This window comes from Cryptomeria japonica, chromosome 10 (assembly GCF_030272615.1).
Source record: "Cryptomeria japonica chromosome 10, Sugi_1.0, whole genome shotgun sequence".
Classification (NCBI taxonomy): Eukaryota; Viridiplantae; Streptophyta; class Pinopsida; order Cupressales; family Cupressaceae; genus Cryptomeria; species Cryptomeria japonica.
Window position 1 is genome coordinate 272,646,590 of NC_081414.1, and position 21,072 is coordinate 272,667,661.

At 37.6% G+C, this 21,072-nt stretch overlaps 1 protein-coding gene across 3 annotated transcripts in view; it reads left to right on the forward strand.

Annotated features, from left to right (window-relative positions):
- LOC131035471 (rhomboid-like protein 20) overlaps window positions 1-21,072 on the forward strand; it is a 202,226-nt gene that overhangs the window by 100,882 nt on the left and 80,272 nt on the right. For all 3 annotated transcript variants that reach the window (XM_057967172.2, XM_057967173.2, XM_057967174.2), the window contains exons 5-6: window positions 19,050-19,201; window positions 19,291-19,392. In XM_057967172.2, coding sequence (XP_057823155.2) covers window positions 19,050-19,201; window positions 19,291-19,392 — 254 coding nt within the window. The remainder of the gene's footprint in view (window positions 1-19,049; window positions 19,202-19,290; window positions 19,393-21,072) is intronic.

The window sequence follows — 21,072 nt, forward strand, 5'->3', positions numbered from 1 at the left end:
CAAAATATCTTAAGTGGGGCTTACAAGCAGTTTTACATTAAAAAATTTCAGTTTTTTAGAAACTGAATTTCTGGAATTAAATCCAGCTGTGTATTCTTCTGAGAATGCATAATTTGGTAGCATTCAGAGCGTTCTTTGGTCTTTAATCACCTTGGTGGATTTCAACTCTGTGGCTTAGGTGGTGGCCTTTAACATTGTCGTTCAAGTGATGACGCACTTCCTAATGCTTGGTTCCAATCCCGCAATCCTGCATCTTCTTCTCCAACTTTTATCGCGATCCTTCTTCGATTTGCGTTTTAGGTTGACGCTCTAGCTCTTCCTCGATGTCGTTTTCTTGCGAACAATCAATTACACCTTTAATCAATCAATTTGAAAAAATTAATTAAATTAATTTGACAAATATTAAATAAATTAATTTGACAAATATTAAATTCCATTTAACTTCTGGCTTCTTTTCGAGGTTCGGACTTTTGATTGAATTGTGTAATCTACTTCCAGACGCGATTTCGCTTGTTATTAAATTCGGTGCTTTGGTTTGATTTTGGTTTAGGCACGATTTTGCTTTAGTTGAAACGCCTTTGTGGCCTTGGTAGAATGACTCGGCCTTTTCAAATAAAATGCGAGAACTTCATTTTTTATGTTTTTACCAAAAAATGCCGAATTTACTTGTTATGTATGATTTTAAAACCTTTGCTCATATTTGGGCCTATTAATTTGATTGCACAACTTAGGAATGTTTAAAGTTTCGGCCTAATAATTTGGAATGCGCGATTTTTGAAATATTTTGGCTTGCAAGACGATTTTGAAGTTTTACTTGTTTTCTCGGCTAAAAAATTTGAAATGCGACCTTGAAGCTTAGCATTTCGGCTCAGTGAGGAAGACTTTGCGCGATTTATATGTTGGTCTCATTTCCTCTTTTCGGTCAATTGAGGGAATGCAAATTCAAACTCTTCATCTTATTTTCGACATTCTAACTTGGGTTGCGCAATTTTGGTTTCCCTTTGTCTTTTTTGGCTTACTGGCCGAATTTGCAAACTTAAGTTGATTTTCAGGCTTGATGGTCATTTTGCTAGTTTAAGTCGATGATTTCGGGTTAAGAAGGCAATATGAAAATCACGATTTCGTTCTCCTTTCCTATTTTCGTCTCACAAGAGGGTTTTGCGAGTTTGAGAATGATTTTCGGGTTTGAAGGAGATTCGGCGCGATTTTTCCCTTGTTCATCTTTGACGCGATTTGGGTTTTCTGACTAGTGCAATTTCGATCTTGAAAGCTCTCTTTAAGAGCCTTACCTCACATTTCGGCCTTTTGGGCCAATTTGTGAGCTTTACTTTGTTTTTCGGCCTACTTAGCCGAAATGCACGACTTAGTTTTTTGGAAGATTTTTCGAGTTAGATGATGGACTTCGCGACTTAGGGTTTACCAAAATTTCGGCATTTCTCACGCGATTTTGAACTTCATTTACTTTTCGGCCAATTAAACCCTTCTGCGCGATTTTACTTCTTTGAAGAATTTCGGGCTATGAAGAGCTTTTGTGGGATTTTGAACCTTAAGATTTGTTGACTTCTAATTTTGGCTCAAAAGCCTCTTTCTCGTGATTTTCTTTATGACTCCTATGCTTGCATTTCAAGATAAAAGATGACTGGCGTGATTTGGCTCATTCATTTCATCTTCTCTTTAATGATTCTCGGGCTTTCTAGAGAAGCCGCACAACTTAATCTCTTTTGCTATTTCTACCTTTTTGGCTTATTAACTCATTTTGCAAGTTTAAGTTTGCTCCTTCATTTTCGGGCCAAAAGAACATTTTGTGAGTTTTAAATGCATTTACCCCTTTCAGCCTGTGAGCCGAATTTGAAAACTTAATGCTTTCAGTCTTTTACCTTCTTTTTCGGCCTAATAAGCCGTTTTCCCAGTTTTGATCTCTTTTACGTTTTTTGGCATATTGGAGGACTTGCGAACTTGGACGTTTCAATTTCGGGCTTGAAGGAGATTTTGCGCGAGATGGGAAACAAACTTGGTAGCACAATCATTTCTCCCTCTCTCCTAATTAGGCAGACTGCAACCACGGGGGTTCATGTTTGAGGAAAATGGGGTGTGTGTGCGAGCACAACAAATGGCGACTCGGTTGGGAAATGTTCCTTAACATTTCAAGGATGACTATCTGGATCGAACCCCAGAATCTTTGGTCTATACCCCGCAAAACAACCCAAATGACGAAAGACAGATTCAAAGTAAAAATGAGGTTGCAAACTGAATCAAGTAACCAACCTAAAAATCAAGTGTGTGTAGTGAAGTTCATTCCAGCTTAGAGAGAGTTGAAATATCATTGTTTAATCAAGACAAGCTACATAGGACGAGTCTAACTTCAAAAGCAACTTGAATATTGCCTCGTTGCCAACGAGTGTCTATAGCCCTGACGAGGTTATCGCCTGTAAGCTCATAGAGATTGCTCTGTTTCCGATAGGTAGTTTTTTTTTTTTTTTTCAATACTGGCAGAGATATTTGCATTCCCAATAGCCAAGTATTGGATATTTCTTTGCTTTTCAATTTCTTTTCTTTTATTATCACTTTTTTCACTTTGGCTAGTAAGTAGTGAAGCCTACGTGGGATTGAGCGTGACAGTGGTCGCTGAAGCAGAGCTTCAAATTTCACTTGCAATGACTTCCCTCTGATAAAATGACCGACTAAAGCGATTTTAAGCGTTTAAAAGTGCAGTGATCACAATGTTGGTGACTAGACGCAGTTAGCAACTAAATTTTTAGAATGACTAAGCCTTTAGACTAAATGAGGTGACTATGGGGGCAATCGTCAATTAGGTGCTCTACCAAAGTCGGCATCTGTGAAACATATCGGAAAAAACTTCTTGACTTCACACACCAATGTTGGGAAAAGCATACCCCTTACAAAAACGACAGGGAAACAACCCCTTCCGAAAGGACACCTACACTACGGAAAGCAAACTAAACTAAAGCAAGAAAACATGAAAACTAAACTAAGAACACAAAATAAAACTATTCTAAAACAGAAAAGAAAACCTAGACTAACTATGCGAAAGAAGAGACCGATTGTACAAAATGCGGACTGTATGTATGCATTCCCAACTCAGGGTGATTTCTCAGTATGTGCAGCAGTAATAGGGCAGTGGGAACAACTCTAAGTTTGGCTTGTTTATCTTTGTACTTTGAAAAGAAAATCTTCAGTTGGCCACTCTTAGGTTTAACCAGGACACCAAGAAGGATTATCAGTTGAGGGAGTTCATTAGGTCCATGGTTAATCCATTTACAGGTTGCTTTCCCAGAATATTTAAAATCAAATTGAAATTTTTCAGAATTAATAGCAGGAGGGAAAGAAACAACCTGGTGTGATTCTGAGTCATGTGGGAGATCTTCAGCTGCCTCAGGAGGTCGCAACTGGTGGTGCAGCATCCCACTTGCATCTGGCTTGTGTAAATCAGCATCAAATTCTTCATCGGGTTGCACAAGCTGAAAATCGATCTTAGAATCGAACTCGAACTTAGGAAAGAGGGGTGCATCATCTGTCGGTGCATCTTCAAGCTGTATGAACAATGTGGCTTTATACACGCCTGTCGGCACATTTTCAAATAGCAGGGACTTGTCGATCGATTGATCCTCAAAAATGTCCTTGAGGGGCTCTTGGACTGTATCCTCCATTGGCGGGTCTGCTGGAAACTACTAGTGTTGGGTTGATCTATGGAGCTCATTGGATCGTCCTCAAAAACATCCTCTTCAGCCCTATCCTCTTCAAGTGCAGGGATAGCATAGTCACCTGCTGTCACATCTTCTTTTGGTGCAAGGACAACATAATCATTTGCTGCCAGCGTCTGATTGACTGGTTCATATTGCTCAGCATTTGGCAACTCCATCTCAACAACATTAAGGAGTGCGGCTCTGCATCGATTTTGTGTCTGTCTATACTCATCTGCAGCAAGGTAGGCACTCCACACTTTGTTGGTGATGGACTCTTTTGGCTCTTCTAGCAGTCCAAACTGGGCTTTAACTTGACTGACTGCCTCCATGCATAGCGAGCAAGTGAATTTTGAGTGTGGGGTGCGGTGAAATTTGCACCACCATCTATCCAAGACCAAGGTTATGAATAGAGACACACACATCTGCTCACAACAATTATGATTGGGGTCTTACACATCCAATCATAATTACCAACTTTTGTGATTGGGGACAAACACATCCAATCATTTACATCATCTTGTGAATAGTGAGAAACGCATTCATTCACAAACAACCAACAATAGTGATTGGGGACAAACACATCCAATCACAAATACAAACTTTTGATTTGATTTAGAAAATATATTCCTCACTATCTTTGTGTGGAGGGTCTTCAATAGCCACCCCATGAAGGTATTCTTCATCATCATCTGCAACCAATGCCTTATTTGTATTTAACTTGGCATCAAGGAGATCCTTGGCACACTGATTGCAATTTATAACAATGTGTCCCTTCTTGCAATAGTAGCACAAAATTTTATTTTTGAAGAAGCAATTTCCCTTTTATGTAGAAGAACTAGATTTGGAGGAATGGTTACGCCTATTCTTTCCATAGTTGAATTAATTTTCTTAGCTCCTTCATCAATCAAAGTAGATATTATTTCATCTAGGTTAGTGTGAAAACAATGTTTCCATAATGTTGTCCTCAGTTTTGTTTCCAAAAATGAAGGACCACTACGGTGAAATTTTTATGAAAAAATGAAAATTTTTACTCTATGGCATGCTTCCCGAGGCAGAATTTTGACTAATCCTTGGACTGGCTTAACCCTCAGTTCATTCTCGAACTACGTTTCGAATTTCGTCCAATTCTGGGTTCATTTGCTATGCCTTTCCTTCAATTTTGGGTTTTAAAACCCAGACTGCAGGTGGAGAATTTTCTTCAAACTGCAAGTTTTAATGATATTCATTGTTTTGGTCTTTGTAGGGGAATTTTTGACCAATTACATGTGCACTTTTATTTTAAATATGTCACTTGTAATTTATTTTCAGTTTCCCCTATGATGTTTTTATCTTTTTATTGTTTTTTGGTCATTTTTAGTTAAAATAGGGATTTTTTGGCTCAATTGCAAGTAAACTTATAGTTTGGTCAAAAAACCCCTACTTTAATGGTTTTTACATGTAATAGGGATTTTAAATCCCCATTACATATGTGCAAGTGTTTCTAACTTGTTGTAGGGATTTTATTTCCCTTTTACAAGTATTTTAAACTTGCAGTTTGCTCCAAAAAACCTGATTTTGGCTTGCAAATGCATTTTTGACAATTTTTAAACTTGCAGTTTGCTCCAAAAAACCCGATTTTGGCTTGGTAAGTGAAAAAGTGAAAATAAAACTTGTTATTTTCTCTCTAAAACCCGATTTGCTTCATTTTGAGCAATTCGAACTTGTCATGTGTCTCCCAAAACCCGATTTGCATGAAAAATCGATTTGTTGAAGATTTCAAAGCAATTTTTTGTGGAGATTTTTTAGGGAGGAAAGGCGTTTTTGCTTCTACCCTATTTTCATGCAATCATGAACATCTTTCACGCCAAATGGAGGTTATATTAACTGGTTTTTTGCCCTAGATCAGCGAACGCGTGGTTCTTCTAATCCACTTTTTGGGCATTTTTAATCCACTCTCCTAAATCGTTTTGCCTTTTTCTACCTAGGCGTGGAGGTTGAGAGGATTTTCGCACCATTTAATGATGCCGTTGGAGTTTATAATGGTGGCCACGTGATTCCCTTTGGCAACGTTTTCAACCTTTGGCAACGTTTTCAAACATTTGGCATCATTGCTTCTTCTTCCTCCTTAGGCATTTTGCTCTAATAAACTTGGATGCACACTCTCATTGGCATTTTGGTCCTCCAAGTTTGAGATTGCTGCTATATTTATCAGTTTGGGGCATTTTTACAAAAAACGTGATAAGGGTTTGACATCCCGGATTGCTCCTTTTCACCAGTTTTGCTTTTTCATTCCAAGAATTGTTGCATTATTGGAGAAGCATTTTGCATTTTTAAGAAAGGTATGTTCTCTTTCCTTTCTTCCCTTCATTTTATTATTTTCTTGTTTTCTTTATTTTTCGTTATTAGTTGCATTTTTGATGTGTTGTTCTTCCCCTATAAATTGGTTTTTGTGAAAGAAATCTTCTCCTTAATATGCAATTGTTGAATTGCATTGTTCTTCCCAAAATTCCCTCTTAACTTGTATTCGGGATTTTTAATCTCGATTACAAGTTCGCTGGAAATTCTTGTTCTTCCCCTACGGTTAAGGAACTTAATCATTTTTGGTTAAAATTCCAAGCTTGAAAAGTGTGAAATACCCCTCCCTTGAAAATTCGGGTTTTAAAAACCGGATTACATGTTGAAAAGTTCTTCCCATTTTCATGAAAATGACTTTCCCGGATATTCCCATATCTATCCATTCATGTTCCCCATATCCGTACTTTCCATTTCCATCATTTCCCGCAAGTCAAAATCTCATTTTTCGTCCAGTTCTCCATTTTCGAATTTACAAGTGTACTTGTATTCGGGTTTTAAAACCCCGATTGCATGTATGTCCTTTCCAACTTGTATACTTGCGAAAATTCTCCCAAGATCCGAAATTGGTCAAAGTCAAGATTTTCCCATTTCTACATATCTCCCCTCTTCCTCTCACAAAACCGTGAAATTCAGAAATCAAAGTTTTACCCATTTGAAGAAGGAAGAATGATATTTGCAGCTGACTATGATGTTGCCTTAACTCTTTTAAGTCTTCATCACAGCATTCCAGGTTCACAATCAATGTCAAATTTGCCAGCATCTCCAACTCCAAAGAAAATGAAATACAAATATGACAAATACCAGAATGAGGTTGCACCTTCCCAGGTTTCTTATCCTTTGGATCGCATCAGGGATACAGAAATAGGGCACGTTGATATGGCAGAATTCATCAACAGGGTAGAAGATCCACAGGATAACAACTTGCAGCGGCTGTTGGACAGCCATATCCATCATGCATCTTCTTTCCTAGTGGCTGCCCTAGAACTTGAGTTCATTCTTGCATGCGCCCATCATTTTGACAAAGAGTCAAGAGTCATTAAAAATGATGATGGTGAAGCTATAATTCGTCTTGATGCGGATACAATCGAGAAGGTCTTCAAAATACCTCCTGCACCTGTTTATATGGAAATCACCAAAGAAAGTGCAGCAGAGTATTATGTGAAAAGGGAAAAAGATTGCAAGCGACACATCAATAGGTGGATCCAAGAGCCACGTCCTTCCTTCTCAAGATGGGCAAAGTTGTACTGTTGTGATTTCAAGTGGGAGATAGGAAACACCATCACTCTTCTCAACAGAATGTTGGGCCTTGAGCACTCCAATGTCTTTGAGCCATGGATGTATCAATTCATCATGTTCATACGGCAGTCGCATCACATTTCATGGGGTGAAATCATCAGCGATGCTTTGTGCGAACAACTTGCAGCAGTTCCTACCACTATGACCTTCTTCATGAATTCTTATTTGGTATATTTCGTAGCGTCACTTAGACACTTTCCAGGTCTTTCTACCAAGGGTGATTGCTCGCTTATACCAGTTTGGGAATATTATGACCAGTTGCCATTGAAACCTAGCAGACTGCATTTCAGAAGAGTCCAAGATGCATTCTTTGGATATTTCATGTGTCAGTTTGACGTGGATCTCAGAAACAAAAGAGTATTAGATGAGGCATGGGTCAAGGTGTCTGAGTATGGGTGTTTGTTCCTGCAATTTCCCACCTTCACCTATATGAGGATTGGATGCTATGATGGTCAGCCATACATGCTTTCAAGATACCCAACCGATAAGATAATTCTTATGGAGTTGGGAAGACAGATCATGGCTGTTCATACTTTTCGGTTTGCTAGACACAAGGTTGGAATGGGGATCTCTAGCACAAACCCATTGAAAATTGGTCGATACTCCCTTGTCACATTTGTGAAGGCTAAGGCCATGGAGGTTGAATTGCAGGAAATCAAGCTTAAGAGGTTCAAACCTAGAGCTGATTTTGATTATAGAGGTATGAAGGAGAAGATCAAGAAATCCTTTGTGCATGTTCATCGCATTGAAGACATCTGGGTAGATCTCCGCACGGAAGCCGAAGTTCTGAAGATGGATTACTGTAGGCTCACTGTTGAGCAAATTGTTGACTTGAACTTGGCAGATATCCCACAAGGGATGATCGATGACGGGCATATACTTGATCCTGAATACACTTTACAAAGGGTTGAGGAAGCTCCACTTCCTTTGATCCAATGGTCACATAAGGAGTGCGTCTCCATCCTTGACAGATTTTAGCCTATCTTGACCAACACTAACGCATGGCTGAAAAGTAATGCTGTTAGACTTATCAAAATCAAGGTTGGTAACGAAGATGATTCTATAGGGCCTCTTGGACGGAAGTTTGAGATTCAGATTGATAACAAGGAGGGTGCTTCATCTTCAGGCACAAAGATCAAGTTACGAGTTAGTCATGCAGTAGTACTTCCTCCTGAGGAGACGACTACTCGTGGGAAGGAGAAATCATGGTTCCATGTTCGGGTGATCGATTTGGATAATCCAGAAGAGGGGCAGCAATCTGACGATGCGCCTAAGTCTCCAGTTTCAGACTCGCTTCACGAGGTCATTCCTCTAGTTTCCATTGAGACGCCTCTTTCTCCTCCTGATTTGCTCGTAGATGAGTCTCCTCAGAATGCAGTTCCCATTTCAGCATATGAGCCTTCTCCTGATCGACAACGAGAAAGTGTGTTGAAAGTTCCTGAAGATAATCCCACTTGCATTCAGTTATCAAAAATTGATACTTCCACTTCTGGTTTTGAAGAATTCATGAGGCAATCTTCATGTCTATTGGTAACTGAGCAAACCATGGTCGCTATTCAAACAGATATTCCTTCCAGGGTGACCACGGTAATTCAAACAGAAACTGCTTCTCCTTTGCCTACGGCTGCTACTGGAAGTGAGTTGATGACTTTGCCTCCATGGCTTAGTTCTTTCACCCCGAAAAGGAAGAAGCAAGAGATCTCCCTTGATGCCTTTGACTACCAGCAACTCAAACAGTCCAGATCCAAAGTTGCTAAGAAGGCAAAGACTATCTCTAGGGTAACTATTGATAGCAACAAGATGAAAGTAGCTGAAATTGTGGAACCTATTGTAGATAAACCACTTGATGAAATGTCAGCTGCTGATTATAAGGTTACAAGGGTAGAATTGCGCAAGCAAACACATGAGGTCATTAAACATGATGCTCAATTTTTTGTTGCTTCACTAGTGCAAAGGTGTGACGATCTTCTTGCAAAGAAAGACAAGCTAGAAGAAGAAAACCGACAGCTCATGGCAGCCATTCATAAAATCACAAAACCTGCTGCTGAAGGGAGTAACTCCATAGGTTCTTCTGGTTCCCAAGAATCGATTCGTGGAGTGGAAAGCGTTGCTCAAAAAGTACAAGCACTGGATTCCTGGGTTGATCAGCTTTATGATCAATGTGTACAAGTGGTAAAAGACATTTTTCAAATAATGTTTAAGTTGGAAAGCATTGAGGAGAAATTGGATCAGACTTCTAACACTTTCAAAAAGAATTTGGAAAGTGTTGAGAAAAGTCTGGCAATCTGGTGTACCATGCCCCAACAACAACTGAGTATTTTGCAGGAGCACGCCATCATCTCTTCCAGGGTCATGTACTTGGAATTTGAAGAACTCATGGAAAACAAGACCCTTGTTCTTAAATCCCTCATTGAGGAGATCAGTGATGCAAGGAGATTCTGGGATGAAGTCTATCGAGGTATTGTCTTACATTGTGAAAGGGCCTCTTGCAATATAGTAAGTCAGGATAGAGAGCTGATTCCAGAAGAAGAAGTTCTTGCTGATTTACAGATGAGGATTTATAATGAATGGAGGAGCGAACAATTCTCGGCGGCTTCAATTCAAGCATTGATGAAACACCAAGCCTTTTTGCATGAGATCCAGTCTATCCTAGATAAAGACAATTCCACGCTCCTCCACTGTCACGACACTATTGTGAAGACCAAAGAAACGGGACTCGGACTCGGCTCGGACTCGGCAAGGCCGACTCGGACTCGGCAAGGCCGACTCGGCGTCAGACTCGGCTCCAAACTCGGCTGGACTCGGGATAGTGAAAAACTCAAGAAATTTAGAGATTTTTAAATATTTAAAACTTGTTTTAGACACCCTTTATTGAATACACCTTAAAGACACAATAACATCATCAAACTCGGCTCATTTGATTACATACACAAGTATACATCAATCACATAAGCATAAACGCAAATTGTAGTTGAAGAAAATAACAAACATAGATATATAAATATTGTCAAATGTATACAATATTACAAAACTCATGGAATAAAAAATCCATGTCATCATATTATCATCATCAAATGTTTCATACAAATACCAAAGGTAAATACAACTACAAGTCTATGGCTCAGAGGAGCTTGCACCCTCCGGCCCCGGCCCCCTGCGAAGGCGTCTAAGGTAGGTCCTGGATGATTTGACTGCCATAGCTGCTCCTCGTGACACCATGCCATGCTCACCAACATCAGGAACATCCGCGTCACTATCTGCCTCTGAATCCCCTGTCTGTGCTCGTGCTCTCCGCTCCTCCTCTGCCATGGCTACAGTCTCAACCTCTATATCTACTTGGTCGATCCAATCAGTGTCAGACTCGGAGGTTAAATTTTCTCTACTTCTATCGACGCAGTTTCCCCCCATATTTTTCGACGGGGGTTTGGGGGTAGCGCCCCCAAGGTGGGGTCAAGAGGCATTGCCCCTTGCGGGGTCAAGGGGCAGTGCCCCTTGCGCGTTCCTTGTCGCGATACAGGGTGAGGTCGAGGGGCAGCGCCCCACGAGGCCAAAAAAACTTATTACAAGTCTGAATTACGGTTTCTTTGAGAGTCTTCCTTAGGGCCTGGTTTTGCTCTTGTTGCTAATTGGGTCTTGCTTGGTGAGTGAGTATCATTCTTGAAGGTCTGAGATAGGTCAAGTTGGTGAGTGATAAAGTCTGGAATGTCAACCTAATCTTCAAATGCCCTGAAATTTGTCTAAGTCTGGAATGTCCTGATCTTGAAATTTGACTAAGTCTGGAAAACTGAAGAATCCTCCAAAAACTAGATTTTGCAATATAACTCTTGGAGGCCCGAAACCACTCTCAAACATCCTGACAGTATATATGGAATATAACTTAAAGTATAAGTAACTTATACTTAAATGTTATATTCCATAAAATAATCCTGACGGAGAGACCAAAATGTCAAATTTTGCTCCTGACCCTTCCAAAAAAACTTATTACTTCTAAAAAAAACTTTTTAAAATGTTTTTTTTTTGTCATTTTATTAACCCAGCTAGTAGCCGAGTCTGGGGCTCAGGACTCGCCAAGTCTGGCGATTTTGAGCCAAACTCGCCAACTCGGCGAGTCTGGCGAGTTTACTCCCCAGACTTGGACGAGTCTGGCGAGTTTACTCCCCAGACTCGGACGAGTCCGGCGAGTTTACTCCCCAGACTCGGACGAGTCCGAGGGGTCCGAGTCCCTGGGACTCGCCGAGCATGACTCGTACTCGGACTCGCCGAGTTTGGGTGAGTCCGAGCGAGTCCCGTTTCTTTGGTGAAGACTATGGTTGTTGCGAAGAACACCCATGAACCGAATCTCGAGGAACTACAAGCGAGCATCCGGAAATTTCAAGGATTCGTGTCTTCACAAAATGCAACTTAAGTGTTTTTCAACACTTAGTTGGATTTTCCCTCTTTTGTAATCTTTAGTTGTAATTTTGTTTTGACAAGTTACATGTAAAAGTATTTTTTGTAAAATGCAAGTTACACATTACTTGCACTTTTGTAATTACATGTAAGGCAACTACAAGTTGTGTCCGATTAGGACTGTAGTTGGAATAAGTCTTAGTTAGTTAGAGTAACTCTTAGTTAGTTAATGAAGTTTCAGTTATTTATTGAATGAGTCTTGGTGGTTGAGAGAATCTCTCAAGTTAGTTAGGATCTTCCCACCTTTTTCTCAAGGCTCCTCTTCTATAAATACTTGAGGTTTCCATTGTAATTATGATCTTTTTGGAAAGCAAGCAAAAACTTTGCCAAATTTACGGCAAGAAGTCTTTGAGCTTATGTATGTGAATTGAAGGTTTTGAAGAATAATAAAGAAGGATTACTCAAGTTTTGAGTCTTTGAGCTACATGTTTGAGTTTGAATTTTTTTATATCTTTTATGCAAAGTGTTTCTAAAGGAGCTTAGTCCAATCTGATTTGAAGTCTTTGAGCTGCAAGTAGAGAAGATTAATTAAAATAGGAAACTTTCTTGAAGGAGCAGCAATTCTTTGAGCTTGCGTCTATTCTTGAAAAAAAAATTACTGTTTGATAAGAAATAGCAGCAAGTCTTTGAGCTTGCATTAGTTCTTGTCTTTGTTTTGAAAGAATAGATTATTCCAGTCTTTGAACTGTTATCTTTTATTCGTTGTAAAAATTTAGTATAGCAAAGGGTAGATAGGACTTCCAATAGTCAAGTCTTTGAGCTTGATATTGTTGTCCCGTCCCGAAGGAAGTGACGGAAGTCTTTGCACTTTCAGGAAACTTCATTTCCTTTCTCCTATTTCACTTAAAAGTGGTTACTGCTGTTATTCAATCGCTATCCTTTTCTGTGAAGAGAAAAGGATATTGTCTTTCTTGAAAAAAGAAGAAAGATTGCTGTCCCATCCCATTTTACTTTCCAAGTTGTAGTTAGATAGGGGGAGCCTTCCCTTAATTAGGAGAGTTTTTACTCATGTGCTGTGGTTGAAACCACAATTTTGTATATTTCCCCAAGTGTACAAAATTTTCAACCAACACATAATAAGGAGGCATGCTATTTAACAAAATAGCTTTTGAATCATCATCATCTACTTTAGCATTTATCCCAGTTAGTTGTTTTAATAGGGAGTGAAACTTACTAATATGTTGAACGCTGTTGTCACCTTCCATCATTTTCAGCCTGAACAATTTCTACTTTAAGCCATCTTTGCACTTGATGCTTCTGACCCAAAAAAGGTATTCAAATTATCCCAAACTTCATTTGAGGTCTTCGATAAATCAATGTGGTGGAGGTATGCATCTGATAGTTCAAGACCAATCAAAGCTATTGCTCTTTGATCTTTCACAATGCATTTTGTGCTTTCATTGACATCAATTGGCATTGTTGTTGCTCCACTTGCTATATCCCACAAATCATTTTTAGTAAGTATCAACTGTAATTTGATTTGCCATGTATGAAATTTAGAACCCTTAATTTTTTTCATAAATATACTATTTTTCTCCATTTAAAAAGAAATATTATTTGACTCCCCCCTGTAATCTAAATAATATTAAGGGTGTCGGGTTCCATCGATAATACACCTTAACACTTTTTGCAAAATTGAAAAGTTAAACTAAATAATAAAAAATTACTAATTTAAAGGACTTGACCTTTTATTAACTTCAAATTATTATTAGACACTTAATCCTCTCACCTATTATCAACATGGAAAACACACCAACAAAATCCATGCTTTTGTTGAGTAGAAAGAAGGATATGTGATTATGGAATCTCTATAACGTTGTCTCCCATGCAATCTCTCTTGGTTGTGATAGTTGAAACTTGCCAGCAGTGCAATCACCATAGAAATCATGATGAATCAACAAGCATGGGCAATGTTCAATCGCTGCAGCAATAAGGAATACTCATGAACTAGAAGCAATCATCACTTTTGAATGTTTCTGTAGTGTGTGTCTATCTTGCTCTACACACAATTGAGCGGCCATATTCTTCAAAACTTCACTTGCAAACCATTTTGTGCCATAATTATGTTCTTAATATCAAAGAGATAAAGACACTTACACAATTGAATGCATGTAGAGGAAGATTACAATTTGCTGGGTGGTATGCATTCTTTTATTGAACTAGGCTGGATAATATTTACCTCAGCTTTGCTGGAATGAAGAGATTCATGCTGCAACAAACAAAATTTATGCAATTTTTTTGGTGAAAATGACTCACATCCGCTGCTGGTTTCTATGTGTCTCCTTTAGTAGAGATCTCTTGCCACCAATATTATTGCAAAGAGATCATTTTTTAGATTGGGTGTAAACCACCACCTAGGCATTTCTACTCAATTTTGTATGCATAACAGTAATTATTTGGTGGCTTCACATTAGCTGGCTGATAAGCTTCAGAAGCTAGACAGCAAGCACCTTGTTCACAACTTTCCTTTGGATCCCTTCCTCTTGTTCTAATGAAGATCACAATGCATATCTCGGCCTCAAAATTTTTCTTGTAAACTAGATTATTATGAAAAGATATTAAACTGATCAAAGAGAGTATGGCTCTGATACCATGTGAACAAATTTGAGCTAAGCCAAATTGAAGTTGCAAAAAATTTAACACAAACAATACTGTGCTTCATATTTTTCAATCAGATACATTACATATTTATAGGATTTTCATATCCTATTTTTTAGTAAACTCCCACAATCAACTTTCCTAAATATATTGAGTTGTTTTAAGTTTTAACCATAGTTGAACTACTCACCAAAAACAAAAACTTGCTAAGGCTTGAAAAAAAAAACTCGTTAAAACTCAGCAACTTAAAAAATTGCTTAAATTTAATTAGAAATGCATTTTTTTTTGCAAATTTCTATGAAATGCATCCAATGAGTCTATAAATAAATACACAAAACAACAAGTTGAGTCTAGATATATTTGATTGATTTAAATGCAAATTGGGTACAAAGTGGCATCCTCTTGTGGAATGTTGATGGCTGATAGATTGAAACAAAATGAAATAGAAAATTGTTTTGTAAAACTAAAAGTAAATACTACATCAAAACATTTTACATCTTCCTCTTCCCAACTCTAGTGAAAACCAGGGGAGAGATAGAACTAGAGGGTCTAGTCCTAGGACTCCGATGTGGCTCCTCCACCTCACCAAATGAGGTTGAGGGTAGCACCCCCTTGTGGGGGTTCGAGGGTGAGAGTGAGGGGTAGAGAGATAGGTTTAGATCTTGGGGGATTGAGATAGAGGAAGACTGATAGGGAGATAGATAGGTCTAAAATTCGGGGGAGATAAAGTGAGTGAGATAGAGAGAGCGAGAGAATGCTGATAGGAGCCAGGAGCCTACTGATTACTGAAATTTGACTAGGTCTGAAAACTTAAAATATCTTCTAAAACTTGGAATTTACATTATAACTCCGAGAGATCTGAAACCACTCTCAAATACCCTGCCAATATATACATGAAATATAACTTAAAGTATAAGAAAGGAAAAAGATATATTGGAAAAAGACAAATTGGAAAAAGAATGTATATATTTTTCCTTTCTTATACTTAAATGTTATATTCTGATGAAGAGAATGAGAGTGACTTGAAAAAATAATGTAGATAATTTTTTGACATGTTTGGGCCTCTTTTTTTTATGCAGCCGAGTTTTTGCCAGAGACTCGTAGAGTTTTTGGGAAAAACTCGCTGAATTTTTGTTAAAAACTTGCCAAAAACTTGGTGAGATTTTCCCAAAAACTAAGTATTTTGTGCCACTTAATGGTGTAAATACTTGTTGAGCAAAAAAACTCGCGGGTTTTCAAAATTCGCCAAGTACTTTGCGAGGATTCCATCTATTGTCAACAAATCAATACAAACACATTTGTACTACTAATGTACTAACTTAATTAATAAACTACAAATCTAATTATTTTATGCATCTTGTGATGCAATATTCCTAACAATCAACAATATGAATAGAATAACAAAAGTCTATTTTCTACAATTCATGGGCTAAACTCCATTTTATTTACTCTCTATATCTCTATGCTATGGAAATGCCCTTATGCTTAAAAAAAAGTAGTTTGTGTCTATTTTTCTACAATTTTTTATGACGATTTTTGCTTCTATGATATAAAGCAATGCAATTGTGGAATATGATTTGATAAACTCTCTGAAATATTGAATTAACCTTACAAAACTCCTTCCTTGAATCACAATGAAATTCTTGGATCACTTTAAAATGGCTTCCATTTTTACTCAATTCCTGATGGTAGCTGGATGGTTGTCTGCAAAATTTTGATCTCAGTTACTTCATAGACTTAGCTAATATTTGATCTCAGACTTACACAACTATTTGGTGACTTAAAAAGTTAACAGAATATCTGCCTATGTAATCAACAATATGAATATCAACAAAAAAATACTTTCTAAAATTCATGAGTAAAACTCTATTTTATTTGCTCTCTATATCTCTATGCTTTGCAAATGCCCTTATGTTTTTAAAAAAATAGTTTTCGTCTCTTTTTCTACAATTTTTATGTGTTTTTTTAAATCCATTTTTTTCCCAATTGTTTAAAAGAATCTTATACTTTTGGTTGCCAATTTTTTCCCCAAACGATGTTTGCTACTATAATTTGTACGTCTCGCCTTTTCTAATAGTTATTGGGAGACTATCTCAAAAGTTTGATCTATTTTGTGTCTATTTCATCATTATGCATTATCTTCATCGGCCTTTGCTGGAGGTTTATATCAAGTGGTATTGAAGGATGATTGTTAACACTTTGTAGGGATCTCTGAATTCTTTGTTTTCAATAGTGTTTGGGCAACATTATTAGTATTTACCATTTAGTTGCAGCCTATTGGTGGCATGCTTTCCTTCAAATTCTATTTCTTATCTTCTGCCTTTTCTTATTCTAATTGGTCAAATGGAAAATTTGTATCACTCTGTTTCAATTGGTAGTGACTTAATTTGAATTGTGTCCATGTGCCAACTATAACACTTTATTTTTGACTAGGACCAATGCTATTGTCACGTATCTTTAAACAGTCTCTCTTGGGTGTTTGACCATCGATTCTTCATTGCTTCTAAGACATGCACTTTTCTATTTAGTCAAAATCTTCTGTTAAAAGTCCATAAGTATTTGTTTGCTGGACTACTCCATTTTTATAATCTGTTAATTGATATAAATTATAAACCCTTGTATAATTGGTAAGTTATCCTTAATAATGGATGAATTATCTTTGGTTTCATTTCTGTTAGTCTCCATAGCTGTCTGCATTTACTAAATTTTACTCTATACTTGTGCCAGGCTACCATCAGAACTTATGTCTTTTCCTTTTAAATCCTCAAATCTTTGTCATCTCATGTTTTATCCAATCCCAAAGACTACAGTAGGATCATACCACAGTGGGAAGTTCAATCTTAATTGCTATGATTTAATAGGCAATAATATGCAAAGTTTGTAGCAGCCTGTGAGACTATTTTACTTACTGCAGTCCTTCATTGGTTGCAGAAGTGTGAGTCGGTGACAGTTGGATGGTGCTCAATGGATTAAGTTGAGAAGACTATTGTGGAATATCGACATTGTATTTTTGCAGAAGCTCAATCCATCTGTTCTGGTTGTATGCTTGAATCCAGAAGAGCAGTTTCTATGACCATAAGAAATTAATAAGCTGAAGTTCCTTCTGCTACAAGGATTTGGATGAGGCTATACAAGTACAATTAAATAGTATTTCAAACTTTTGTTTATCTTTGTGGCAATTCAAAATTTATGGCTCCTTGTTTTCTCAGCATAGGACAATGTGTGAACTTCCATCAGTTATCTCGCTGAAACGTGTAATTGAGCTTTGTTGTTCCTTGCTACATACCCTTTTATTGTAAACATTGATGGCAGACAATAGACAAAGCTGTAGGGATTGATTAGAAAATGTGGAGATAGGGTGGGGATAGAAATTAGAGTAAAAAACATAGATTAAGCTTCACCTCAGGTGCATTGACCTAGTTTCTGTGGCCCGTGTGTCCTCCCTGCGGATTGATTTTGGAACTTGCTGAGTCCAATGTGTTTCTAGAGTGAGAAGCATATAATCTTGTAGTTAAAAGTTTAAAAACATTTCTGTGAAATGATTGTTAGTCAATTTTGTTTGATAAGTGTCACCAGTTGCAAGCTTGCAATTGGTAACCAACTTGTATCATTTTCATGGTGGTAAAGTGAGAGATGCAAAAGAAAAAAAGCTCAAAAGGCATGTTATATTTGGTTGTCTTTTGTTCCTTGTAAATTCCTGTTTTGGAGGGAGTTTCTAGGCTTTTAAAAAAAAAGAAAAAAAACTAACAAAAATGCATGTATATAACTGCCTTTTTATTTGTGATGATTTGTAAAAGACTGCTGATGCCCTTTGTTTCTCTTCAAGTAATGGTAGAGCCTTGTTTGTAAGGTGCCGAAGTCATCTTTTATGTTTTGTTTTGAACTATTTCCACCAGGCACATTCATAGGGACTATAAATCTTAAATTGTTTGTTATTTTTGTTCACCTTGTCTGATTAGGCAGTGTTTGGACCTTGGAGATTTAACATACCACAGACCTGTTAAGCTTGTTTCAACCTGCAAAATTAATGGGGGCTCTAAACTGTTTGTCCTCTTCATTCACCTTGTCTGATTAAATCCAATTTTGCTTAGAGGGTTGCACACCTAGCTATTACTGCCTTTTAATTTTCCTTCACATGGACAGATTTTGTTAGTATTATACCTTTTTCCTCTTCTAGAAGCATCCCCTCTACCAAAGCTGGGCAAGAGCAGGTTCACATTTAAATTAATTTATTTAGGCTAAAGCTATAAATTGTATTGATTAAAGTCGTTCATGCACTAGAATCCTTCAATTATATCAAGGTGTAATTTCTTCAATTTCTTTTTTGCTTTATAACCTATTAGCAAATATCTATCGTCAGCATGTTAAGCTTTATGCCAACTTAATGGGTATCTTAGCAAGTTTGTTGTTGAATTGTGTTATACAAAGCTTTAAACAGTTTCAACTAAATGTTCCTGTTGTTAATCACAGCACTGGCTTGAATCTGTAATGGCTGAGGTTCCTTTCTTATGTGAATGCTTTGAATACCAGCAGGAAGCAACACTGTTGCTCTTGCAATTTGTACCTCCAAAATAAAAATTTTCATCTTGGATATAATTATAGCATATCATTTTAATCATTGATTGACCTTCAAATTAAAAACATTTTTTCTTTTATGTGATTTTGCAGATCCTACTTCAAGTGTCCTCGCATCTGGACCATATGGCTTGATATTTTCTTCATTTATACCTTTTTACTTTGATATACCAGTTTCAACATGGTTTCGCATTTTTGGTTTCCGGTTCTCTAACAAATCATTTGTCTATCTTGCTGGCCTTCAGGTTAAAACCTTTTTCTATGGAGCAAAATTGTTATTTCACTTGTATTACATTGCATCAAGAAGGTACTGATATATCTCTTTGAATTGCAGCTTCTTCTTTCATCATGGAGAAGGACATTTGTACCAGGCCTTTGTGGCATTGCTGCTGGCTTGTCATATCGTCTTAATGTCTTTGGCATTCGTAGAATCAAGGTGCAAAATTTTCGTCACATTCGAGAGTTCATCTGGACATCTATACTCACATCCAACTAGCTATGAGTGTGGATGCATTAGATGGCTTTTAATTTTGTTCTGCTTGTTTGTATGGACAATTATAATTCATTGCAGAGTTTTCTTTTGGCATTCCTTTTACTTTTGAGTTTCATGACTGTGATTTATTGTTCTTTTTATCTAAGCATATATATATATATATATATATAAAGACATACATATATATATGTATGTACACACACACACACACACACACACACACACACACACACACACACACACACTATAGCGTCCTAAATTATAACCCTACACAATTTACACCACCTTTTTGTGCACCCACTTTAGTGTGCCCTATCTTAGCTCTCTCCCAGGTCCATTTCCGGCCTTTGCATCTTAAATTTGATGTCATTTGTCCTCACAGAGAACTGAACCTATGTCTCGGGGTGTGCACGCTGATCTCTCACTGGTTTGCCTTGTTTTTGGTGTACAATGGCAGCCAGGGCATCTTGGTCCCAGGACCATGGCACTTGGATCATCTTGGTCCTCCTTAAATAGGACCTAATTTAAATTGGTCGGTGCACTTCCCCACCTCGGTGATTTTGGTTCTCAGTGTCTCAATTTGATCGTTGGAGGTCAGCCTAATAGGTAAATTATCTTGGGAACCCTGTATAAGAGCATTCTTCCTATTCATTTTCATCTAAGCAATCTAAAAATCTAAGAGGCATTCCTAGCACAAGCATTCGTCATCAAGCATTCTCAAGCATTCAAGGCAATATTTCATCCCACCATATCGTTAAAGCATCATGAAGTAGCAAATCTACATCAATCTTCATGCAGGCATGTGTGTTTGATTAGGTCATTCATGTTCATGTTATGTCAAGTCATGTTATTGCATCAACACTTGTGATCACATCTAAAGAGCATTGCATCTTCACCCATTATCAAATACAACAAATCTGAGGTATATCATTCAGCATTTACTTTGGCGTTTTCATTTACAAATTCAATTCAATTAGGGTTAATTCCAAACTTAGGGTTTAACCTAAAGCAAACCCCTATCAACAACACTTTCCTTTTTTTCTGTGTAGGCGACAGATCCAAGAGCCATAGATAGAGATTTTGACAGAGGAGACGACCAACAAATCTCACTTTTGCCGAGGCAAAAATCAATGGACTAAGACGAAAAAACCGTCACGGTCTTGAGAACTTCTGGGAATAGATTTTGAGTGATATCGTGATTCTAGAAGATTCTAGTCTGTTTGCATTAGACATCAGGGACCGGGATGCAAATTGCCACATAGTGCTGCATTTCTGGGCCAAACTTGTTGTCATAGGTTCTTCTTTGATTCTCTTGTTCAAACTTTTTTCTCTGTGCCTTTGTATATCATTTGTAGCTTGTTGTTTTTGTTGTTTCATGTTGATTCTTCATCATTTACCCTAGATCTAGCATTAAAATACTTTCAAATCAATTTCAATTAGACAAAGGAAAAAGAATTTGATCTGCATTCAATCCTCTTGCATTGGATCAGTTGAGTTCTCCCTTCTTTTAATGTCTTGTTTGGAAAGTTAGGTCATTTCCTAGCTTACAAGGCTTAACTTTTGAAACCCTAATTTTTTATCCAACACATTTTGGTGAGCTCGACGGTTCTTACATTTTGCATA